At 46.2% G+C, this 26,179-nt stretch overlaps 1 protein-coding gene across 2 annotated transcripts in view; it reads left to right on the forward strand.

Annotated features, from left to right (window-relative positions):
* The first annotated feature begins 666 nt into the window (after positions 1-666).
* Positions 667-26,179, forward strand: part of GRK5 (G protein-coupled receptor kinase 5) — a 211,585-nt gene continuing 186,072 nt past the window's right edge. Inside the window, exon 1 of one of the 2 annotated variants that reach the window (XM_058697932.1) lies at positions 667-1,000. In XM_058697932.1, the coding sequence (XP_058553915.1) occupies positions 949-1,000 (52 nt within the window). In that variant the 5' untranslated portion in view covers positions 667-948. The remainder of the gene's footprint in view (positions 1,001-26,179) is intronic. The other variant, XM_058697931.1, reaches the window with a different exon arrangement.

Genomic DNA, 26,179 nt, shown 5'->3' on the forward strand with positions numbered 1-26,179 from the left:
CGCCGCCGACTCGCAGACCCCTTCGCGCCCTCGGCGGAAACAAAGTACACCTTTGTCGGCGTCCCGGCTCGTGGCGTGTGAGACCGCGCACATTGGCCGGCCGCAGCGTGCGGAGCCCGCCGGGCTGACCTTCCTCCCACCCGAGCACGCCCGGAGGGGCGGCCAGGACCCGCGCCGGCTCCTGCCGGAACGCGGCGCTACTCCCGCCGCCGCCGCCGCCGCCGCCGTGGCCCGTGGACTTCGCTTTCCCGGCTCTCGGCAAGGCGGGAAGCGGGCCAGAGGGAGCCCGGCCCCGGGACTGGGGGGGGCTCCGACTCGGCCGAACCGCCTTCGATTCGCCCGCTGCCCCCTCGCCACCCCGCGCCCCTAGCCTCCCCGGGCCGCGCCCGCCTTGACTCTGGGTGAGAGTCCCGGGGCGGGTCTCGGACTCCGGCAGCCGCGCGCCAGTCTGGCCCCAGCGCCGCGAATCCTGAGGACTCCAAGTCCCAGCAGGCCCGGCCCTGTGAGCGCCGAGACAGGAGGCGCGGCCCGCCTGGCGCCTGCGCAGTGCGGCCGCCCAAGCCTGCTAGTACCACACCCCCGGGAGGGACGGAGGGGAGGCAGAAGCATCCGAGGCATTAAAGCATCCGAGGGAGCCGGAGGGGTGGAGAATGGAGTGACAGAGAAACGCGGAGGGTGGGGGGTGGGGGGGAAAGTGTTGAGGGAGGGGGGAGGGGGGACACAGAGGGAGGAAGAAGCGGCGGCGGCAGCTCCTCTTCGCAGAGGGGGAAAACTCCGAGGGATAAGAGCAGGAATAATGCGGTAGGCAAGGCGGGCTGCTCGCTCCCGGCTCCCGGCTCCCGGCTCCGGCAGCAGCAGCGGCAGCCCGAGCAGCGGCAGCAGCAGCGGCAGCACCCCCAGCAGCTGACAGCCCCGCCGGCAGGCTCCCTCGCTGACCGCCGACTGTCAATGGAGCTGGAAAACATCGTGGCCAACACGGTCTTGCTGAAAGCCAGGGAAGGTAAGAGGCAGGGCTGGTGCGTGCCTGGCGTATTCGCCACGGGCCAGGGTGCGGGTGTCGGGCAGCGAGTAGGCTGGGGTTGTGCGTGTGCAGGATGCCTGCAGTGAGTTGGTCGCGAGCAGGACACCTCGGAGAGCTGCTCTGCAGACGCTTCAGGGTTCCTGCCCTTGGGATCACAGAATCTGGACTTGAGTAGAGAACGAGAAACGTAGAGGTTGCAGGGATTAGGATGTTAAAATATCCCTTAGTTTCCGGCTCTAACCTTACAGACCGTGCCTTCTCGGCAGCTGTTGAAAGGTCAGTTGGAAAAGCATTCACTCAGGAAGAGATGGGCAAACATGCAAACAAAATAGCTTTTCCAGTCGGCCCGGGATGGTTCTGTGAGTGTGAATTGGTGTGTGTGTGTGAATTGGTGTGTGTGTGTTGGGCGGGGAGGGGGGGGGGAGTGGAATTAGCAGAAGCCAAGTCTTTGCTTGCGCAGGCTGAGTTGATATAGGCTATTGCTGGAAACCATCCGCTGGGAATGTTTCTTAGGGAAATCCCGTCGTGTGGAAGGAAGCTTTTTAAAGGCAAAGTAAGATGTTAAGGAATTAGCCTGTTCATAGAATAACGGGAGAATGGCTGTACAAATCACCTAGAAAATAATTCGGTATTTCAGAGTTGGGTTTTTTCCCCTTTGGTGATGGGAGGGAGACGTAACTGAACTGCCTGATCTGGGTTCAGTTAAAAAAAAAAGAAAAAAAGGAAAGGTAAGTGTGCTGGGTGCTTAGATGCATTTTGGGTGCAAATTATTAGATTTCCTGCATTTAGCTGGCAGGAAATATCGTCAAAACGAAGTGGGTAAAAGCCTCGGTCAAAGCTATAAACACACATTTGGCCTCTTCCTTCAGATGAAAAGAAAAGAGAAGAAAAGAAAAAGTGGCCCAGAAACTTAGATGCTTCCTAAAATGATTGCATGTAAACATACATATTTAGGAACACCTGGAATTTATGTAACATCTCTTTTGCCAAGATTTGAGCTCTGGCGTGCAGTCGTTTTACAAAAAGGGGAAGTGGTTTTTCTCTTTCATGGGAGGAGGCTTTATTTGACGCCCCAGGTAGAAGGGAGCCTAAGTTAAGGTCTTGACTTCAGAAGGAGACTCAGGGGGCAGCGCACAAAAATGCCTTACCTACTTCATATTTTCATTCACCCACTTTGATGAATGAAGGAAGAATTTCTGGCTCGCTATAAAACGATTCATGTTTACCCAGCCAGTTCCATCACCTTGTGGCTCTGTACACGCTGTGCGGGTGGGTGATGCACAGCCCAGTAACTCAACCCAGGCTTCACGTCGTAATTTCGTCGTCACATGTGCTCTAAACCAGCCGCCTGGAAGGTTTGCTTTGAAAACCCCAGCAGAGTTTAAAATATGCACGTCCGTCCCCGCTCCATTGGTCAGCTTTGGTGAGAACAGATTTGTAGGCGAGGCTGTTACTTGGTGATTTCAGGTTGTAAGCCCTGAGCTTTTTTCTTTTTACCTAACCTGGCATTTTAGCGAACAGGATCGAGGTGGGATCTAGTGGGCTCTCCCCTGGACTGGGCTGTGCGTCCCGGAGGGAAAGAAGTGGCGAAAACAGCCCCCCTCTCGCTGCCTTTGCAACCGCCACCTAGTGGCGAGACGTGGTGGCATATCTTAGGGCTTGGGGGCTGGGAAAGTTTTCCACCCTCCCTCCATTCTGAAATTATTTCTTGGGAAATCACTGGATATGGTGGTGCTGGAGGCTTTGCAAATTTCACTGGTTTCTCCCCTAAGGAGAAATTCTGTTCTTTAGATTTGCCGCTCTACACATCCGTTTGCCTGGGGCATGCTGTTTTCTTCTTTCAGCATTTGGTGGCTTCTTTTAAAATGTTTTGCTTGGAGTTGGCAAAGTGTTATCAATTTTCTCTCCCAAACTGGTCTCTCTCGTTTTTTTGTTTTTTTTTTTTCCACAGCCTGATATTTTTGTTTGGCAGGTTAACAAATTGGGTTTTTCAGAACAGTAGGGAAGAGAACTGAAGGCCGGAAGCCTATATGGAATGACCGAATTACAGTGATAAAAAGTGCTGGAGAATGTGCCTTTCACTTCCTTTGCGTTTGGAAGTCTTTTCAATTTCTCGGGGAGTTTGGTAGTCATCTCACAGTGAGAAAATAGCTCTGGATGATGTCTTTGAAATGGAGAGGGCCTTGTCTGTAAGGAAACAGAGAGACTGACACATGAATGAGAAAAATTAATCACTGACATGGAAGTTGCATTTTTTAATGTGTGTTTCTCTCTTTCTTCCTTTCTTCCTTCCTTTCTTTCTTTCTTTCTTTCTTTCTTTCTTTCTTTCTTATGTTTAAAGAGAATCCACGATTTTAAGTGCTTCCACTTTCTTCTCACTGGGTCTTTATTAAATATCTGAGCACATGGCTTCTAGTTAGTGTGGAAGGTTTTAGAAATAAAAGCAATTTTGGGGGAAAAACTCCTTAGTTTGAAAGAGTGACTTCAAGTATATAACTGAGAAGAGAAAAATAAATTTTCTAAATATTCAGAAATGAAAATTTCAGTTTAATGAAACATCTAACGTAAAATTTCTAGTATCTTTAATAATCCAAGTTGTTTAGAATGTTCTAAAGCACTTCTTACTTGGAGATTCTTGTGAAAGGTTACAGATGAGAAATATAATGGGCGTATGTGAAATTTAATTTAGTTCACTTAACAAAATACATTGTAAACAATTTAAAATGTGGCTTTCAAGTAAAAGTCACATTTGTCCCAAACAATAGAGAAACAGGCCTTGAAGAAAGACAGACACACTTTGGAAATGTTATAAAGGAAATTGTAGTTGTCCATGTTGGTGGGTAATTTTGGGGCCTATCTTTTGTTATTATTATGCATTCTTAAAGGCAGATGGCTGCTTAATTCACTGTATATTCAAATTCTTACCATAATAAAATATGTATGAGGGGAAACATGAATATAGCAATAAAATAGAAAATCTATAAGTGGATTAGAGTCAAATGATTCATTGTTAGTCATTACAAAACAAAGCAAACTCACGGCACCTTTGTGAAAATTGTTTTGGAATAAGAAAAGATAGATCTCGGAAGATCTAAGTTCAAAATTTTAAACCATCCAAATGTATGTTGTGGGCTGTTTATTTGTCCTGGTCTCATGAGAAAACATTGCCTTGATCACTCTTAGGAACTTCAGATTACTCTCCTAAAAAGTGGTTAAGGAAAAAGAGAAGTTGAGGCTGAATTCATGCCAGTTTATGGAAATGAGCTAAGTGATTAAGCATTTAATGAAAAGAGATCCAGACTAACTCTCTATCTATCTGTTTACATTTTAGAATCTCAGAAAATTGGCACGCAAGCTGGCGTTGAAATAATAGTGAGGAGCGTTTGCAGAATTCCTTTTGTGTGTTTCTTTTCGGTTTTATTGTTGCAGTAAAGGTTTTTATGTTTTTCTCATATTCTAGATCTCTCGCCTCACTCATTGAGTGAACAGTGATGAGAAGCCATTCTGCCAGGGCTCACCTTCCTTCACAGGGCCAGCAATGGCCATATCTGATTGATAAGGACGACAGAGGGAGTACTGATCATATTTTCCCGCTCATGATCTCAGCAGACACTGAGCACAGGAACCCAGAAGTCAGAAATGTGATGACTTTGCCATTGGTCACAATTGCCAAAAAGCAGAGTGCGTAGGAACTTTTCTCTCCGACAACTCTGTGACTTGTTGGCCTGGCTCTTCCTGATGAGATAGGGGCCTGGGGAAAAGGTGAAGCTGTGTGCTAGCAGAGGCTAGCAGAGGCTAGTAGGAGGAGGGAGGGAACCTGTGAGGGGCAGGCGCGAGGGGCAGGCTCTTCCCCCACAGCCTCAGCATTCCACAACAGGACCGAAAGTCCCTGTCTCGCCACCCCCCACCCCGCTCCCCATCCTCTTTCCCTTGCACCCCTAGTTCATGATGATAAAACCGACATGTCCGTATATTTCGTTATTAGAACGCTGGAATGTCTCTGAAGCTTAAGCCTCCTTACTGCCATCGGCAGGCATACTGATTCCACCCCGCGGCCTCTCGCTTCAATCTTAACCGTACGGGAGAGCAGGAGGAACAGCATTCACTGGCGAAAAGCTGCCTGGCCCATTAAGTACAATGCCGATAAATGAAACTGCCGTTGATTTTCTCTAAGTTTCTTTTCAGTACTGACAACTGTAAGGTACAGACACCAAAAGCGATGTTTTCAGAAGGCCTAGCTCTCTTACAGAAAGACTTCAAGCGACGGTTTTAATTAATCCAGCTGCCTGTTTTAAAAATCATCGGATAAATGCTCACAAGGCTCTTATCTTCCGGTAGCTTAGCTGCTTCTTGTCAGATTCCAAACTCCAAAAAGCTTGATTCGTGCTGTAGCTCTTGCAGTGGCTTGCTAAATGATACACTTTGGGTCCGGGCTGAAGTCTTTAGTAATGTCCATGCGGATTCAGGAAAGAGCTCAATATATGGCCAAATTCACCTTTACCAAGGGCTATTCACCTCACACCTGGGAGCTCCCAGTGTTCTTGGGAAACCATCCAGGACTGCGGGCAATAGTTAAAGTTCAGATTTGTTGCCAATATATCTGTGGCTCAAGGTAAAGCATTATGATAGCTAGACATTTGTTTTGAAGTAAAAAAAAAAAAGTCTTATGGTTACCAAAAGATATCACTGCGGTGGACCATGCAACCAAAAGGAGACTTGAGAACATGAGAGAAGGTGACTACAAACAGGTGACAGGTAGAGAAGGAATTTCAGGAATTTCTCCAGTCCTCTTCCCTCCAGCCCCCACACCTCATATCAAAATAGAATAGTGAAGATAAAGGGTTTTAAGGTGTGATTTTAAATGATTAAAATGGCTCATGCGGGCTTAGATAATGGGAGTGATTTCTACTTTAAAACACTTTCTGTTCTATTTCAGGGAAGATTTTATTTTAAAATATCCTAAAGATTGAAAAGATTTTAATCAATCAATCAAACATCTTAAACTTTATCTTTTTGGGGTAAAGACCATGTTGTTCCATTTACTACCATTCAAACACTGGAGGACACACACCATTTTGTATAAATCATGCTACCTTTTTTTTTTTTAAGTTTATTTATTTATTTTGAGAGAGATCGAGAGAGCGGGGCTCAGCACGCACACTGAAGCAGGGGAGGGACAGAAAGAGAGGGAGAGAGAGAGAATGCCAACGAGGCTCTGCACTGTCAGCAGAGAGCCTGATGCGGGGCTCCACCTCATGAACTGTGAGATCATGACCCGAGCCGAAGTTGGATGCTCAACCAACTGAACCACCCAGGCGCCCCAATCATGCTACCTTTTAAAAAGAAAGCAGTTGTTTCCTCACTAGACCATCACCCATGCCCCTCCAACCATTGGCTAACCAAAGGTTAAGAAAACCATTCTTAATTTGTCTTCGGAGATTCTTAAGAGTAGAATTACTCACTCATTCATTCATTTATTCATTCATTCAGCATCTGTTGTTGAAGGACCCTGTGGGAGGATATCAGCCTTATACACATGCTGCTAGAGGTCAGGGGCCTGTCATCGTTTTCATGTTAGACTTTTAAAAATTTTGTTTACTTATTTATTTCGAGAGTGAGAGAGAGAGAGAGTGCACTAACAGGAGAGGGGCAGAGAGAGAGAGGGAGAGGGAATCCCAAGCAGGCCCCACGCTGTCAGCACAGAGCCTGATGCAGGGGCTCAAACTCACAAACTGTGAGATCATGACCTGAGCAGAAATCAAAGAGTCCAACGCTCAACTAACTGAGCCACCCAGGTGTCCCAAGTCTTAGGCTTGTTTTTTAAGTTTATTTATTTATTTTGAGAAAGAGGGAGCATGCGTGAGTGGGGAAGGGGCAGAAAGAGAGGGGGAGAGAGAGAATCCCAAGCAGGCTTTGCACCGTCAGCACAGAGCCCAATGTGGGGCTTGAACTCATGAACCATGAGATCATGACCTGAGCTGAAGTCGGATGCTCAACTGACTGAGCCACCCAGCCGCCCCTTGTCTTGGGCTTTTAAACTGGTAAATCAGATATGAGTAGAACTAGACTCCCCCCCCCCCTCCCCAAAAGCTGAAGTTGATGGTGCTGTGACCTGCATAGCTAGGTTACTGTACTGCCTTTGGCGTTTCTAGAACTTGGAACTTGGTCCTCAGTAGCCTGAGGGACCAAAATATACTTTAAGGATAATTCAAAGGTCATACTTGAGGGACAGGCTGACGTGTGCAGGACAACTGCTAATTTTCCAAGACATTGTGATTTCCTGAAGGTCAGTTCCTGCGTTCCTGCAAATGGAAAACACTCGAAGCAGTGGCAGGAGGACCATTTGGTTGAGACATGGCAAGATCCAAGAGGAAGAGTGGTGTGCCGGGGTGCCTTCCAGGTGGAACCTTGGAGCTAGGGCAGTGGCCTGGGTGGGGCTGATGGGCCGCCCTTCTGGAGTGACGACGGAGGAGGCCGCCTTCCTTTCTGGCTTTTTGTTGGGACTGGTTTGAGCACGTCCTCTGATGCAGCGTGTCACCTGGAATGACCTGGAAGGGTTGAAGGCATCTAGTTCTCTAGCTTGGTGTGCTGTCCAAACATGGCAGCTACTAGCTGCTTGTGCTATTTACATTTTAATGATTAAAATTAAAAATTCAGTTCCTTAAGAATGCTAACCACATTTCAAATGCAGTTACTGGGTTGGACTGCGCAGATATAGAACATTCCCAGCACTGCAAAAAGTGCATTTGGACATAGCGGCTCTAGGGTTCTGCATATTCAGTTGAAGAGGGCAATAGCCCCCTAGCTTCTGACATGAAAACTGGGGGGAAGGTAAAGGAGCAAGAGTGAGGGAAATGGGAGGGTGTGGAGAAGAGAGAGGGAAAAAGGCAGAGGTAGGGAGGGCAGCTGGGGGATTAGGGGTTAGGAATGAGTCACTTCGGAGAAAAATTTAGTTCAAGGACACTCATAGATATTAGTGGTGGTGATGAGCCAGTCATATTTTTATTTTTTCATATCTTGTTGAGAAATTTGCCTAGATTGAGCAACTATTTGACTTTCCTGATTCAAATTAAGTGCATATTATAGATGCAGACAGAGCCCTATGTTCCTTCTTGAAACTCTTGATGTGAGGATATTTTATTTTATTTTATTTTATTTTATTTTTTAAAGTTTTTAAAATTTACTTTGAGAGAGAAAGAGAGAGAGTAGGGGGCATCCCCGTGTGTGAGTGCAGGAGGGGTAGAGAGAGGGAGAGAGAGAATCCCCAGTGGGCTCTTTGCTGTCATCAAGGACCCTGACACGGGACTTGATCTCACGAACCATGAGATCATGACCTGAGCCAAAACCAAGAGTTGGATGGTCAACTGACTGAGCCACCCAGGCGCCCTGAGGATATTTTAAAACAATCATTTTATTAAGAAAAGAAAATTATATATACAGTAAATCCACAGAAGGAAGGGGGAAAAAACCCCCAACAACCCAACTCTTTCTGTGGACTTCAAGACGGTGTTTTAAAATAAGGGTGAAAATAGGTAAAACAATTTTAAGGCTTTCCATTTCTTCTGAACAGGACGGATTGGAATAAGACGGTGGAGAAAGATGTCAAAAACACACCATCTTTGGATCTGCTTTCAAATGATTTCTTCTTAAAAACTGTTGCCTGTGAGATTTGAAAGATTTTATTTATTTATTTTTTTCAACGTTTTTTATTTATTTTTGGGACAGAGAGAGACAGAGCATGAACGGGGGAGGGGCAGAGAGAGAGGGAGACACAGAATCGGAAACAGGCTCCAGGCTCCGAGCCATCAGCCCAGAGCCTGACGCGGGGCTCGAACTCACGGACCGCGAGATCGTGACCTGGCTGAAGTCGGACGCTTAACCGACTGCGCCACCCAGGCGCCCCGAGATTTGAAAGATTTTAAAGATAACCCAGTTAGAGTAGGCTTAGAGCAGCATAAGCATTGGAAACAATAAAACAGTTAGTTGCTGTTCTTTGGTGTCTGAAGCAAGGAACTCTATTTGAAGTTGTGCCAGAGTCGACTGGTAACATCCTCCTGACAGAAGTCAGTAATAAATTAGGCTAATTTCCATAGGGCCTGCCTTGTCTCTAGGAATTTGCAATCTGTGGAGTATCAATCTTTCTTTAAAAGGCAACAATGAAATGAACCTGGAAGGACAACTTCCGGGCATGTGGGGAAAGCCAAAGAAACTGAGATAAACAGATAAGATGATTGCCCTGTTGTGCAGTGGCAGAGGCTCACTGTGGCCAGTGCCTTGGCTGCCCCAAGCCTTCTCAGTTGGTCTATTAGTCTGTTCCCTACTTTCCAGACTAGAGATTACCCTGGTTTAATAGATGGGGAAACTGAGTTGAGAGAAAGGAACTCACTTGAACTGTGGACTTTCCTCAAGCCACCTTCCACAGTCCTTTAATGTTCCAAAATAAATCTTTCCCCTCCATGTCATGTAAGCCAAAAAGCAAACTCATTTCTCAGGGCAGTATGGTTTCTAAATGTAAATGCCCGGGACGCCTGGGTGGCTCAGTCGGTTAAACTTCCAACTTTGGCTCAGCTCATGATCTCATAGTTTATGAGTTCAAGCCCTGCATCGGGCTCTGTGCTGACAGCTCGGAGCCTGGAGCCTGCTTCAGATTCTGTGTCTCCCTCTCTCTCTGCCCCTCCCCTGCTTGTTCTCTCTCTCTCTCTCTCTCTCTCTCTTTCAAAAATAAACATTAAAAAAATAAATGCCCATGAGGTTGCAATTATGGAAGAGAAAGAGGGTCTCTGTCAGATTTCCTGACGAAGGCAAAATGGGAGTATAATTGCCCTCACACACCCTGATTTCAGGTCAATGCCAATTTGAGACATTGGATGAAGTAATTCCTACTAGGTTGTGAATGGCTACTGATAGGTGAATCCTCACATTAGGTGTTTCCATTTTATTTATTTGTTTGTTATTTATTTATTTATTCAGACAGAGAGACTGAGCAAGCATGAGTGGGGGAGAGGGGCTGAGGGAGAGAGAGACACCCGGGTGCCTCATAAACAGTTTTACTCTAAAATGGAAACACCTAAACAGTTTTACTTTATTTTTATTTATTTTTAATTTTTAAAATATTTATTTATTTTTGAGAGAGAGAGAGAAACGGAGTGTGAGCAGGGGAGGGCGAGAGAGAGAAGGCACAGAATCCGAAGCAGGCTCCAGGCTCTGAGCTGTCAGCACAGAGGTCCAACACGGGGCTCAAACTTATGAACCGTGAGATCATGACCTGAGCCAAAGTCGGATGTTTAACCGACTGAGCCACCCAGGTGCCACCGAACAGTTTTATTTTAAAATGGAAACACCTAGGGTGTCTGGGTGGCTCAGTTGGTTAAGCACCCAACTCTTGATTTCAGCTCAGGTCATGATCTCACAGTTGTGGGATCGAGCCCTGTGTCGGGCTCCATGCTGAGAGTGGAGCCTACTTCTCTCTGTCTCTCTGTCTAAATAAATAAATAAATAAATAAATAAATAGGTAGGTAGGTAGGTAGGTAGGTAAGTAAGTAGAACTGTTTATCAACTCAAATGAATCCGTGACTGAGGAGGGGGCTATATGTGTGCACCCATGGCTCTGGTCCTTTCTGGAGCCTCATTACTGATATTCTCCTTCTACTGGCATCTTCCTCCCTCCCCCATCCCTCACACGTAGGGACACATCAAAAGAGCAAGGTCAGCCTCTTGGCCTGTCGTCCTGGCAGAGCTTGGAGAGAATCTTGCCACAGAGGCCACAGAATTGCCCCTCAGGGACAGGGTGTTAAACCAGATGGGTGGTGGTGAGGGTATGTCATTGCCAGCGTGCTGCTCCCTTTCCTCGGCAGAGCTGACGCATGGCACTGGGCAGGCCCGTTCCTGCTGGCATTGGCTTACCCCTTGCCGGTCACGTCTGCCCCATGCCCCCCTTCCTAGGGTGCTTGCTACCCCTTGGGGAGATCCCTGCCCTCAGGCACCTCTGCCTGATGGCACCTTAGGTGTGTGCTCGGGTCTCTGCAGTTTTCTTTACTTGATTAAAAAGTAGGGGGCTGGGGTGGGGGAGGTGGGGGGAGCCCGCCAGAGTGAGTCCTCTGCCAGATCTCAGGGCATCCCTGTCTCCGTCCCGGGGCGAGGCAGCCTTTTCCTCCAGAAAAGCTTTTCAGGGTTAACCTCTTTCCATTTTTCAGTGGTAAACTTTAAATGTTTGCATTTAGAAGACAGTAACGTGTGTGTGTGTGTGTGTGTGTGTGTGTGTGTGTGTGTTGCATTAATTTAGCAGCTTTACTTTCCAAGGATCTTTGCAGCTGAGAGGGTCTCTTCCTAGGGGGTCCCCGTCAAACTTGAGATGCTGGAGAGGCAGCATGATGTCACTGCCTGCTAAGGAGGGGACAGGAAGTCAGGCCTTTGCTCTGGCCCTGCAAGGGAAGGTGAACCTTCTAGCTTAACCAGGTCAGGAAGGGAGGGAGGGGTGAAGGATAGAACTACTCAGCTGCAGGACAGAGGGAGCCCAGCCAATGTAATTGGTGGGCATAGCTGATAAAAGGTCTGGAGAAACGTCATTTGAAAACGGAGTTCTACCTTGGCAAGGGTTTTACACCACTTGTGAAATGAAAACAAGCTGGAGGGTCAGCAAATGGCCCAAGAAAAACAGCTTGGTAATGGCTGATGCAGAAATGTGTTCTGCTTCATCTCGATGTTGTCTGTTAGTGCACTCGGGAGGAGCTTGTTGGGATGTTCGGATAACATCTGTGAGGAGGAACTCCAAGCCCTAGGAAAAATAGGGGAGGGGTGGGGGACAAGGAATTGGGCCCCAAACTTGAATGGCAAACAATGTCTTAGGATCCAGCTTTTCTCAAGTCTAGTGCTGTTGTGGGTCCATGTGTCTAAGCCTACAGTCACTGATTAGGGAGGGTGTCTGCCAAATGAGCACGTGTCTGGTCTGTTCAAGAAACACTTGATGGATGCTCCAAGTTGCGTGGGGGAGAGGGGGAGAGCAGAGAAAGTAAGATCTTCAAGAAATGGCCTTGATGTCACAGTAGATGGTAAATTAGGAAACGATTCGACGTGGTTAAGAAAGATTAACGGAGGGTATAGGGCAAATTGGAAAATGTTTTCCAAATGTTTGTCTTAACTGTGAAAAATGTCTGGCAAACTCCCCCACCCCCATCCCCAATTTGGGAGGGGTTTGTTTTATTTGTTTTGGAAGAAATAAATATTTGCGTTAGATCAAAACATTTGGGGCAAACAGTTCTCCCCAGTTCTGAGGCTCTGTGTGGGTTGGAGGAGATGTTTCATGCTCGTGACGCTCATACCTTTTTTGGCTAAATCGAAGGCACCTTAGGACACAATCTTCACATGTTTTTCACATCACCACTTGAACGAGGCTGAGCAAATGGAAAGAAAATAGGAAGCCAATGATCCTTCCAGACCTAGGAAAGGCTGATGGCCTGCCCTGTGAAGGATGCAATCATTATAGAAACGTTGCCTTTCTGCTTATGGGCAAAGAGGCTGGATCCAATTAAGACTAGGAAAACGTATGTTAACTTGGAGAAAAAAATTTCTAAACAGGCAATTCTGTAATCCTCTCTGGAGAGGAAGAGGCCAGCATGGCGGGGCTTTATGGATGATGCCAAACCCTGTGATATAGAATAATTAGCAACCACTGGTTATTTTGCCACACACTCATTCTACAAACCACTAACCATTGCTTGGGATGGAACGCACCGAGCCTAGATATTTGCCCCAGATGTCTTCCCATCAGTACTATCCAATTAGAGGGATTTTGAAAATTAAAGCTTAATTCTCTATAACGTATAACAGAATATAAATTAAAGAAGGACAAACCTGATTTCCTCAGTGGTTCCGTGGGTTACCAAGGTGAAGGTTAGTTTCCGGGTACGCTTCAAGTACACTTCTCAGTTTACATTTTGGTAACTGTTGGGTGGCTGATGGTTTTATATCATGGTGCCTGGTATTCTCACCAGTCTTTCTGGCAGCTTAAACACATCTTAGGACTGAACGTGAGGGGGTCAAGGGTTTGAGAGGTCTGTTCAGAGTCGGCTTGTTCCTGGGCAAGTGCTTAGAAGTGAACCTATGTCTGCGTATCATTTCATTCACCCAGGGTGGGCCTTTGCACTCTGAATGTCTGCTTTAAATATGGGAGCTTGGGGGTTCCACGGAAGCAAAAATCTGATGGGAATGGCCCTGGATTGACTCCTGTGTCTTGCCCGGTGTCATAAATCCAGTATCTGGTGTCTGTTTCCTGTGTACTTGGCACCGTGGCAGGCTCCGGAAAGCGGACAGGGCGAACAATGGAGTCTCCCATCTTATGGAGTCTCCCATCTTTCTAGAAGAATCATTGAGAAATTATAAAGCCCTTTGTGTCCATTGTTTTTTATTTGATCTTTATAATCCTGTGAGTACGCTTTATTCTTCCCGATTCTTGTAGACGAAGAATTGGAGGCTCAGAGGGTTGAACGATTTAGCACAGAGTACTCTCCTAGCTCCAGAGTCTAGACACAACACCAGGCCCCGTCTCCACGCCTGACCCTCTTTCTGCTCTGTCACAGCTGTCACAGCCCTCATCAACCTTACCAGTTATGGGAACGTCAATACTAGCATATATGAGACATTTGAAAAAGAATCCAGTGTGTGGCTGTGACTCACAATGAACTAGAAGTCATTCTGTCTAATTTTTAAGAGTAAAAAAAATTTATTTTCACGGACAATATGCCTGTTTGCTAAAGAACATTCAAACAGCAATGTGGAACATCAAGACGAAAGTAAAAATCTGTGTCTTCCCATGCATCCCGGCTACGAGTTCCACCCCTCAGAGATCGTTACCATCCGCATTCAGGTGGACATTTTTCCCGATCTCTGTGTCCACGCATACGTGAACATATACATTGTACACAAATGACGCACTGTGCACACACCATTCTGCAGCTGTGTTCAGTCAGCAATATGTTGTAGAGCCTCTGCGTATCTGTGTTTATAGTTTCCCATGAAACGGAGGGGTGTTGGGAAAAATTGTGAAACGCTTTGGAAACCGAGTGTGAGTGTCATTTCAGTGAAATGCTGAGTGTTTTCTACCAAAGCCTGAGGGGTAATCCGGTTCTAAAGGGGTCTGTGTCTTTCATCGTCTTGGGCGAGTTTAATAGTGTATTGAACCAAGCACCTATCGTGGGCCATTTAGGTTTTATGATTTTTAAGAATATTATAAACAGCGTAGGCATATCCTATATGTTGTATAACATCTTGATACACTTATTTAAAGACTCTTAGTTCTAGGAGTCTCACCTTGAGAATCAAAAGCACAAATGAAAACAGTAGAATACAACAAAAACAAGTCACTGGCCCTCCCTTCCCTCTCTGTCTCCTTCCAAGAGAAGCTTGGCATGAGGGCAGAGTCTGAAGCCTAGGGTCTTCAATATTTATTTCAATATTTTCAATATTTCAATATTTATTTCAATATTATTTAATATTTCGGTTTTTAACTGTTGGAGGAGAGAGTGGCGTTTTCTTCCTGGAGGCATTTGTAGATGTGTTGGCTCATGTGTTGCCTCGTACTCCAGTGCTCGCTGCTGCCTGGAAGCAGCTGGGTGACCAAACTGAGAAAGGTTGCCCATTGACTGGATAATTAGTCTGTATGTGGCCGCGGGCTCTCGGTCATCTCTGAGCTCCTTTCTGCCTCAGGAGAGGGGTCTGAGGACCAGAGGAAGCCCACACAGAATGTGGTGCCAGAGCAGAAGCAGCCTCTAACGTAGGACTGGTCCCCAGGCCAGGATTGTCCTCTGAGGCCATTCAGCAGCTCTGGGCCTGAATCCCAGGCTGCCATTTGTTTCCCAGGGCTACACAGTACCACCGCATGGGCAGCTTAGAGCCACAGAAACTCGCTGCCTCACTGTTCTAGAGGCCAGAACTCCCTCTGGAGGTGCTAGGGAAGGGTCTGTTCCAGGCCTCTCTCCTTGCTTCCGGTGGCTTCAGGCATTCCTTGACTTGTAGATGTCCATTTTCTTAGCTGTCTTCACACGGTCTTCCTTTCGTGTCCGGAGTTTCCCTTTTTATAAGGACATCCAACTGGATTAGGGCCCAGCCTAATGACCTCGTTTTAACTTAATCACCTCTGTAAAGACCCTGTTTCCAAATAAGGTCACATTCCGAGGTTAGGGTTTCAACATATCTTTTTTTTTTTTCTTTTTGTGGGGTGGGGGAGACACAATTCAACCCATAACAAAAAGCCCTACCCATGATCTGAGTCAGAAGCTCCTGGGTAGTACCTAGGAATTTGTATTTTAAAAACTCTCCAGGATCAGCCAGGCATGGAAACCACTGCTCTAAAGATTTTCTGACTTTCTCCTGAGATGATGTTGAGCCTCTGCTCCAACCCAGCTCTCCAAATAGGGCTTCCCGCAGCTTCCCTGGCAGTGGGTATCTGTCCTCTGCTCAAATCTTTCTAGTGTTGGGGAACTCAACTCCCTCCCTCAAGCAGCCCATCCTATTTCGAACTGTTGAAGTAAAGAAGAATATTTATTAGATAGGCTTCTTGCTTTACCCATTAAATTGCAAACTCCCTGAGGGCTGGGACCAGGGTCTTTTTCTTTCCTAGTATCTCCCGGGCCTCACCAAATGCTACTGGTAAACCAAAGTCTGCTGTCAAGCCCAGGTATGCCTGGTACATTAAGTCCTCGTTCCGCTCTTTGGAGGCATCCAGAAGAAATGCACCACCCTCTGCTGAGAGGGGCCCTTCTAATATTAGAAGATAACTGTGCTCCCTACTGTAAAATTGAAACCAGAACTTCCCGCCTCTAGGTTCCCAGGTCGGTGCTTTCCTTGCACATCACATTCAAGTAACAGACACATTCAGCCGAGGATCAGACTCTGTTAGCGGATGGGGGATATTGTGTTGCTAACATCCGGCAGAGCTCAAGGACACAGCCATTTAATAACTTCCCAGAGGTGGGGTCAAGACACCCACTTTCTTTCTTTTCAAGGTAATATTGGTATTTTCTGTTGCTGTTAAGTGTCCTAAGCGAAGATGTTTCGATTCCCGAAAGGTCTATTGAGCCTCTCGCGAAAAGGTTGAAGGGGAAGGCAGAGGTGCCATCGACATGCTGTGTGGGCTTTGGCACATCACTTGACCTCCCTGAGCTGTATAAATGTACACTTTGCCCGTGTGGTTTCCAGAGTTCTATTTACCCTTCAGATCTGAGAATTTTCTGGGTGTATTTTCCACTGATAGTAATTCAACTGCAGGTACTTCACAATAAGATTCAAGGTTTATTTGAAGAGCAGCCAGAACACGTTAAAATGGAAATTACTCCAAGGAAAGAATTAGTGCTGGGAAGGGTTACATTGTAATAGAAACAAACAGGAAAAAAAACCCCACCGCTGCTAATTTAACTGATGCCTGCAATCTAAGAAAGGCAAATGCATGATTCTAGTGCATTTTCTTTAGTGGATTATAGAAAGGAAAATTAAATCAAAGTCAAAAATAAACATTTTGATTGCTCTTCACTGTATTATCTTAATAAACAGTCTTCCTGGAAAGTTTAAAAATACAGAGTGTTCTGTCTGGCCAAAGAAAACAATAAGTAAATATTGTTGAGAAAATGCGAGAATTTTCCATCTAGACATGAGTGATGGCAACGTGGTCATGTAGACCTGGAGATATCCTACAAGGAGTTCGAGGTTGATAAGCATTGCCTGCTTTTCAAGGCTTGTGGTTGGGGACCTGTTGTCACCCACGGGGTTCGAATGGGAATGGGCACCACCAAGCGTTCTCATAGGCTCCTGGCAACTCCTGACCCACTTGTGCATTCGCCTGCAACGTTTGGTCTAGGCATCTGCCTTATCTTGACTGGCCACACAGATTTCACAGTCTAGGGGGATACTGACAGGATTGGTGGTTCTCTTTTGCTTCAGTTTTCTGTGGCTGTAGGTGGCAAAAGGTGGGTTGGCAATTTGGTAAATTGTCTGAGGTCACAGAGCTAGTAACTTAGCCCCTCAGTATCTTTCTCATCACGTAGGAATAATGCCCTCATGATTATAGAGACCATGTGCCGAATAGAAATAAGAGAGAAGGTCCAGATACAGATCCAAGTGTCGCTAAAACTTGGTATATAATAATGGAAGCATTTCAAATAAAAGGGGAAAGAATGGTTTACTCAGGAAACGGTGTTGAGATAATTGGCTCATGAATCACTGGGGAAGACATAACATTGGGTTCCTACCTTACGCTAACTAAACAAATTATAGATGGATTAAAGATTTAGATTTGTAAAGAATGAAACTATAAGCAGTCTAGAGGAAAGTGTAGGTGAATATTTCTTACAGTTCTGAGGCACAATCATAAGAAAAAAGGCTGGCATAGTTGACAAGGCAAAAAACAAAACAAAACAAACCTCTGACAAAAGAGGTCATAACACAAGTTGAAAGTTGAGTGACAAACTGGGAACATAGCCTTAACATATAAGATACTTTCAGAGAAATCAGAAAGAGGAAGTGCCCGGTAGAGAAATGACCACAGAAAATGAAGAGGTATTTTACAAAAGAAAGAACATGTAGGAAAGAAGCTATATTAATTGTATAGGAGTCTTGGATGCAAGTGACAACAATCCAGTTTGAGCTAGTATAGGCAAGTGGGAACTCTTCTGGTGGGAAGTTGGGGTATCTTGTATGTCAAGGAAGGGTGGGAAGTACAGGGACCCAAACGGCCTCAGAACCCCTGTGACCTGGAACTTGAACACTACTAGTGCTCTCCGTCTCTCTCATCTGCTTCTCGATCTACCAGCCTCCTATTTTCCTCACCACTTTCTCCATATGTTGGGAAACATGTTTCACATCTTATAACTTCCACCAGTAGAGAGAGACTGGTGTTTTCCTCCCTGATCCTGATTTGAAAAACTAAGGAATGACTCTGATTGGCCTGTCTTGTGTTGGCTGAGCACTCTGGAACAATTAATGTAGATTGCAGGCATTAATTCTTGGAATCTTAGGTTAAAGCCCATAGGGGTGAAATTGTAGGAACAGGGTGGCTGTAGTTACAGCTAGAGAGGATGGGGGTATTAAGTGGGGAGGTGGTTTCTAGGGGGAGAAGAAAGGGTGTTGGTCAGACAAGCACTACATAGGGATTCGCTACACCTGAAAATATGCTCCACTCACCAGTAAACAGAATCTCGTGTATATGCAGAATTTTAGAATGGCAAAAATGTAACATGTTGATAAGGAAGTGTGGGTAGATGGTTTTTTTTTTTTTTTCCAAACACTACACTCCCTTTGCTGATATGAGTGCAAATTGGTGTCTTTCTCAAGGAGTCTGATAATATATACATCAAAAGACTTAAAATTATGTAACCTTTGACCTTGAAATTCCAATTCTAGGATTTTATCTTAAGAAGAAAACTGTGTACAAGGATATACAGAGGGTTATAAATGGTAGAGAGTATTTATAACAGAAATTGGAAACAATTTCAGTGACCATTGGTAGGGATTAATAAAATGGATTTTGGAATGTTCAAATAACAGACTCATATGTAGCAATTAAGAATTATGGGGATCTGGGGCACCTGGGTGGCTCAGTTGGTTAAGCGTCCAACTCTTGATTTTGGTCATGATCTCACAGTTTGTGAGATCAAGCCCCGCATCAGGCTCTGCACTGGCAGTGTAGAGCCTGCTTGGGATTCTCTCTCTGCCCCTCCACTGCTCACACACACGCGTGCACACACTCTCTCAAAATAAGTAAATAAACTTAAAAAAAAAAGTATTATGGTGATCTATTCTTATTGATGTGGAGAAATGATCATGACCTAGGGGAGATTAGGAGAACCTAGATTTTGTATAGTGAGCGTACAATATATTTATAATTGGAAAAACAAGATATTTTCATTTGGAGAAGGGAGGATGGCAATTAGTGCCTTGTAAATGTAAGTCTGCTTGGTGGGATCATAAAGAAATAAAATACTTTTAAAAACAATGCATGTTAGGCCCTCCAGATCTCACCAAAGGTTTTCCTCTTTAGCATTTCATCATGGGAAGTCATAAGATTACTCTAGCCATCTTGCTTAAATGAGCCTTGACATTTCTCCTGGACCCATTTGTTTACTGACTGGCTTGACTGAACCTGTGTAATAAATGCCTTAGTGCATCTGGCACATTTTTTTTTTTTTTTTTTTTTGACTCGGCTAAAATGGTGAATTTGCTTTCAAGGATGAATTTGATTTTTGGGAAAAGCCTATGTTCCTTTATTGTCAGGTTTGGTGCATAAAGAAGGTAGCCCCCCTGGGTAACAGTTTTGGAGGTGGGGAGACTGGGGCAAGAAGGAAGAATGGGAACCTTCCTAGTGCCCTGGCCAGCGTTGTGGTTTATCGAAACCCCCTCGGGCATTCGCTTTGTCAGGTTGGATTTTTCTGGTTGCACAGGCACGGTATGTTTGCTTTAATGGTAACCACTGTCATTTGCTTATTTTCTCCTCATGTAATAGTTTGTGGGAGGTGAGCATTTTGATTCTTATGTGACAGGCTGGGCAGTTGGTGAAGAGAGAGACACCGTGACTGTCAGGAGTCCTGTAACCAGGGATGTGCCCAGTTGGTACTGGATTTCTGTCACCCCTATCTGGTGAACTAGTGACTAATAAGCAGGAATGCTTTGGGATGCACATAGTCGGAGTTAATTTCACTAATGCGATTCAGGCACCTCCTGGATGTATAACACTAGTGGAGATCTTCAAGAATGCAAAGATGAAAGAGACTGCCCCTCCCTTTCCAGAAGTTCTGATCTCCTTGGGGAGGACAGGTGCATGGCCAACTACATTACAAGGTGGAATCTAAGTACAAAGACGGTCATGATGGGGGGGGGGGGGAGATTCGTAAAAGCATCACAGAGAGACGGCATTTGGGTTGCGCCATGAAGCCTCGCGGCTGATCGTGTGGAGCTGCCATTAAAGGGCCCCTCTTGGGTGCCAGGTCTGTGAAAGGGACTTTGTAGAGACCGATTTTGCATTACAATCTGATAAGTTAGGTATCACTGTCGTTTGCACATGACAAACCCACAGAGGCTAAAATACTTGTCCAAGGTCAAAGGGCAGGTAAATGTTAGAGCCTGGATCTGACTGACCCTTAAGCCAGTGCTGTGGGAATCCCTACTGCATGAGGTTACCGTGTGGGGTATGGTGGAGACAGGCTCCTGGCAGTGAGGACGGCAGAGCCAAATGGTGGTGATGGGGGAATAGCCTGAAGTAGTCGTTCACCTGGAGCATGACGAAGTTGTAGGGGGGCACAGAACAGGAAGGCTGGACCATCATATGGGGAGGTCTCTGAGTGCCAGGGTGAGAAGTTGGAGTTAAGTTTTTAGGCAAAACAGAGCCACTGAGAGTTTTTGAGCAGAGGAGGCTAATACTGGCCGAGCTGGAAGGCAGTGAATCTGGCAGCAGAGGCTGTGAGGACAAACGAGCAGTAGTTCTGCGAAGTATGTGGTCCTGCGAAAAAGAGGGGTGGGGTGGGTGGGAGCAGCTTTGGGGAGGCTGATTCTACAGAACTTGGGACATGAAGATGTGTGGAAGGACAAGACTATTAAGTTTGAACCCAGGTGACCCTGCAGGGCAGCCGGGAGATACTGCGGGCTCTGGGGAAAGATACAGGCGTGGCCTGGGCCTCACTGAGTGGAGGGATGGCCAGCTCGGAGCCTTGGAGGTCCTCAGGAGGTGAAGGCAAGGCAGCAGCTTTGAAGAACTTGGGAGCAGATGGCATTGTTGTTTTTCCCTGCCCGGCACCAGCTCTTTCTTCTTCTAACAGCACTTCCCTTTTGCTTTGGGACACCACCCCTCTTCTATAGTCAGTCCTCAAGGTTAGGTGGGGGTGACTTCTCATTGGCTTGGCCAATCAGAGCCCCTCTGTCTTTGACCCTCCCCCTCCCTCTGCGGATTTAGGGATGAGGATGTGATTCACAGTCTGAAAAGTGCTGCTCTTCTGCTTCTGGGGTTGCCAAGCTGATGGAAGTGAAGCCTGGAGCTGCTGGTGGCCGTTGCCTGAGAATAAAGACAGTATGAATGAGAGAGAGAGAGAGAGAGAGAGAGAGAGAGAGAGAGAGAGAGAGATTTCTCAACACGATATCTGATGTTTGGTCTCTAGCTGTCTCAGGAGCGAGATGTACTAACCTGGGCTTCCTGTGTGGGCAAACCAATAATTTGATGCTTACCAGTTAAGGGGTCCTGGCTCACTCAGGGTCAGAAGCCATGTCTTTAGGGGATACCTGCCTTAAACGGCCCAAGAAGGCAGGCCTGGAGGGGTGGGACGTGAATCAAGAGAATGTGCCCTGAGTCAAGGAAGGCTGGAGAGCATTTATCCCAGGCTTCGCCTGAGCATAGGGGCAGGTGCATTTGATGTTTGCCACAGACAGTACAATCCGCAGCCTGGTTGCCCTTGTGGGACTCTAGTTGTAGAAAAAAAAAAATCAGGAAACAAGTAAACAAACATGCTGGTCACCATGGAAATGTAAACTCAAGGTATTAGGAACAATAGCCGTGTGTGGAGTCCGGAAGTGGAGGCAGACACTGGTTTCATCCCAGATCTGTTTCCTTGTGGGAGCCTGGACATATCCATAAACTCATTATATGGGCAGCTTCCCCCAGAGAGGGTAACACCTCTTGTAAGCCTTGGTTTCATCGTCATTAAAACAGCTATAAACTTTACATGGTGCTTATGCAAACCAGGGCTCTCCTCCCAACTGCTTTCTGATACTAGTTTTATCCCCAGTTCACAGACGAGAAACATGGAGAGAGTTTCCTTAACTTGCCCAAAGCCACAGATATTAATGAAAAAGGTGAGATTTGCACCCAGGCCTCAGTCTGTGCCCTTTCAACAGCCATGTTACTACCTCACATTGGTGTTAAAAAATTTTAGTCAGAGGGGGGCCTGGGTGGCTCAGCGGGTTAAGCGTCCGACTTCGGCTCAGGTCATGATCTCACAGTTTGTGAGTTCGAGCCCCTCATCGGGCTCTGTGCTGACAGCTCGGAGCCTGGAGCCTGCTTCGGATTCTCTGTCGCCTTCTATCTCTGCCCCTCCCCCACTTGTGCTCTGTCTCTCTCTGTCTCAAAAAAATAAATAGATGTAAATTTAAAAAATTAAAAAAAATTTTAGTAAGAGTAGCTAATACTTTTGCTAAATAATACATAGCCTTTGTCTTATTTTCCTGAGTCCTTACCACAAACCAATGAAGCAGGCACAACTGGCTAATCCCACTTTATAATGAGAAAGGGAGGCACAGAGGATTTAAGAATCCTGCCCAACTTCCACAGCCAGTAGGAGGCAGAAATATATTTTGAGGCTATTTTTTTCAGATGGAGTTGAGATGCTGATGTCCCTTATTCTGGAAGCCCAGGATGGGTGTTAACTCTAATTTCTAAATCTGGCTCTCATCAGTTGTGATGTTCTTCATGTGTAGGTTTATGTTGAAGAAACAAATCAGGGGAGCGGACAGAGAATAACAGTAGCTTGATCTGTCTATGAGCATGGGAAAACCCTATCCCGGAATTCACTGACATATAAGTAATTGGACAGCGTTAAAGCAGGGGAATAAGCTTCGAAAACGAAATCATACCTTTCAAGTCTATGCAGATCAGTTCCTTGGGGAAGGAGAAACCAAATGTACTACTGTTCGTGGGCTGGCTGGACGTGTTACCACTGCTGTGGAGTGGGAGTGTATGACGATTTTGTCTTCCATTGAAAGCCCATTGTAAGACATACTCGGGCCGCTTCAACTCCCCCAAACTCGTGAATTGGTTCAATAACAAAAAAGCATGAATCATTTTAATATGAAGATGCACGAACATCTGCCTGAGTAATTTCTGATGCTTTTTCTTTCTTTTTGAACATGTGTTATATTTGGGATTTATTGTTGGAAATAACAGCGGATTTGGGGACTGGTAGCCTATAAGCTTTGTGAGGACAGGGCCTGTCTCATTATTTATTGCTCTTTGCCATATGTCTGTATACAGTAGGTCTCAATGAATACTTAAAAAAATTTTTTTTAATGTTTAATTACTTTTGAGAGAGAGAGAAAGAGAGAGAAGAGAGAAATAGCATGAGCTGGAAAGGAGCAGAGAGAGAGGGAGGGAGACACAGAATCCGAAGCAGGCTCCAGGCTCCGAGCTGTCAGTGCAGATCCCGATGCGGGGCACAAACCCACGAACTGCGAGATCATGACTGAGCTGAAGTGACACTCAACCGACTGAGCCACCCAGGTGCCCCTCAAAGAATACTTTTTGAATGAAGGATGAATTTAGGGACACCTGGCCAAGTCCAGGCCCCTCCAGGAGGTTCCTTAGACTGGCAGATGGCCAAGAGCTAATAGAAGCTTATGGTAAAGTTCCAGTTGGTTTGGGGCCCCAAGGTGGGGCTCTGGACAATTAGTCGAAGTGACCCAGTTTGGGAGCCCAAGAGCCACTTTCCTCCTCGGGCTCAGCCTTAGTCTCAGTCAGCTCTCGCCATCCTGCCAGAAAGGGTGAAAGTCCCTCTCCGTCAGCACAGGAGGGGATAAAGCCGGGGGAAAGCCGAGGCAAAAGACTCCAGAGGCCTCCAGGCCTGGCTTGGAGCAGACCTGAGCCTCAGCCAGATAGGGGCTCTGGGTCTGGCTGTTCCCAGAGATGTGGGGTTGGGCATTGTGGTGACCTGCCCCGGAGACCCTGTTTCTACCCTCTGGGACCTCCAGGTCACCTCCAGCCTCAGCCCTGGGGAGCTGCCTTCATTAAGAGCTAACTGTGTTACACATGTTACATGTGTGCCATGTGCTGTGCTGGGCACTGACCTCATTCTTACCGCTTTTCCTGTCGGTTTGCCAAAATACATTGTTTTTCTAGAATAGCACTTGTATTTCACTTTCCCTTTCTGTTACAAAACGTGTTACTATCTCCACGCACAGTCCGCAGCTTAGAACGCTTTATCTCCTCGTACTTACTGAGGTCCTATTGGGATTGTGCTGTCATTGTCCCATTTCACAGAGGGGAAGATTGAGGCCTCAAGAGGATAAGTAATTTGCCCGGCATCATGTGTCTTCTGAGTTGCTTAAACCAAGCAAGGGAATACGACACTTAAACCTGCTTTTCTTCTCTGCTGGGACAGGGGCCTGTTCCCCGGCTTTGTGTTCGGGAAGGAAGGTACAGGTGTTTGTTTTATAGAGTTATTTATGCAAGTTACTGGTTTTTGCTCAATCACAGGGGGTGGTGAACTGGTTTAGAGCTTTAGGCTCAGTGTTCCGTGTGTATTTTTATTGAGAATAGGCCACCGCCCATCATATCTCTGCTAGATCTGTTTCAGCAAAGCTGGCTGTAAAGTGTATTTCTGTAAAGTGAGCTCATGTAAAGTGAATTACAGTAAAGTGAATCCTATTTCCTGATTGGTTTCCTTCCTAAAAAATAAGATCACTCTCAGAAAGTGTCCCAGGAGGAGTGGGGGTCTGGGATCCATCCGCCTTTGGCCACACGTTTGTCCTCATGCCTGCTCTCCTTCACCCACTAGGCCATGGGTACTGCCCCCGGCACTGTGTTCCTTTGTGCAGATGGTACCAGTGCCCAATGGCACCCGGGCCCTGGTGGTGGTGGTGGTTATTTACCATCTAGTCAAGGAATTGCCGGTTATTCAGACCACACAATATTTTAAAAATTAGAAAAATTTCACATAATGTTCCTGATTTAAGATTTATTTTTAGAAAATTGGAAGTTCTAGGGGCACCTGGGTGGCTCAGCTGGCTGAGCATCTGACCAGCTCAGGTCATGATCTCGTAGTTGGTGGGTTCGACCCCCGTGTCGGGCTCTGTGGTGACAGCTCGGAGCCTGGAGCCTGCTTCGGATTCTATGTCTCCCTCCCTCTCTGCCCCTCCTCCTCTCACACTCTGTCTCTCCCTCAAAAATAAATAAACATTAAAAAAATTTTTTTTAATAAAAAAGAAAATTGGAAGTTCTAGCAATATTGGGTAAGAATCTTTGCGTAACAACATTTGTCTACAATTGAGTATAGGTTGTCTATTTTGGGGCAAAGTTCCAGGCTCTCCATTTCACCACAGACCACACTTTTCCCTCTTGCCTCACATTCAGTCCTTTCTACTCAGTTATGTCACCTGGCCAACCCCTGGGCTGGGACCCTGGTCCTTTTCCATAGCATATTTGCCTTGTAAACTTTAAGTTGTATAATAAGAACAAGTTTCCCTTTAAAAAAAAAAAAAAGCAGTTTTGCAGGCACAGAGTTTACTTAAAACGCAATTTCAGCAGGCACTGATTTTGCTCATTTAATGCTGAGACCTGGCAAGAATCTTGTATGAATACCTAGCAGTAGGAGTAAGTTGGAATGAAGGACAGGGCGGGCACTATCTGAATCTCCAGCACACTAAATGGAACGGCTTCCTGTAAAGAAATGAAAAGTAACATACAATGCTCAGTGATAGAAGCTGTATTCAAAGGGCAGACCCTTAAACTTCAGGGGGACAGGAGAGGGAGTTGGGGAGGGTGGGTGGGGTAAGGTATGTGTCCCATGGGGACACTCCACAACAAAGCAAATGCAAGCAAGGGAGCTGGGAAATACCCCAAGTATAAGCCTGAATGATGCTGTTTACAAGTCCTTACAGGAAAGACTATTACAGGCAAGCTCTTAATGGGTTGTCTGTCTGTCAAGGGGAGAGAGGCTGGGGCGGGGGAGGGGCTGGACTTTTGATGGAGTGACTCTAAGCTTTGCTTCTTGTATTTCCTGTCTTTCCATTTACAATCTGCTTGGGGATTAAAAGGCTCCAGGAGGGAGGGTGCTGAGCGAGGGAGGAAGGAGGTGTGTGTGTGTGTGTGTGTGTGTGTGTGTGTGTGCGCGCGCGCGTGCACGCACACGCACACGTGTGTTTCTGTTTCACGTTCTGAATATTTTCTAAGCCCAGAGAGGGTTTTCTGGTCTGCCAAGAAGAAGATACCCCTTGTAGGCTATGGACGCTGAGGAGATGATGGGTGGGAGAGTTAGATGTTATCGGTTTCCTGGGTGGAGTGTGGGCTGGAAGGAGGGGTGCCTGGCCCTGAAGATCTCAATTAAACTTTGGACTGGCTCACCCAGGGAGGTGGCATGATTTCCTCTGGAGGTTTAAAATAAAGAGCAGAGATTCAATTCCATCTGGAATGATGGGTGT

This window comes from Neofelis nebulosa, chromosome 13 (assembly GCF_028018385.1).
Source record: "Neofelis nebulosa isolate mNeoNeb1 chromosome 13, mNeoNeb1.pri, whole genome shotgun sequence".
In the NCBI taxonomy this organism is placed as follows: domain Eukaryota; kingdom Metazoa; phylum Chordata; class Mammalia; order Carnivora; family Felidae; genus Neofelis; species Neofelis nebulosa.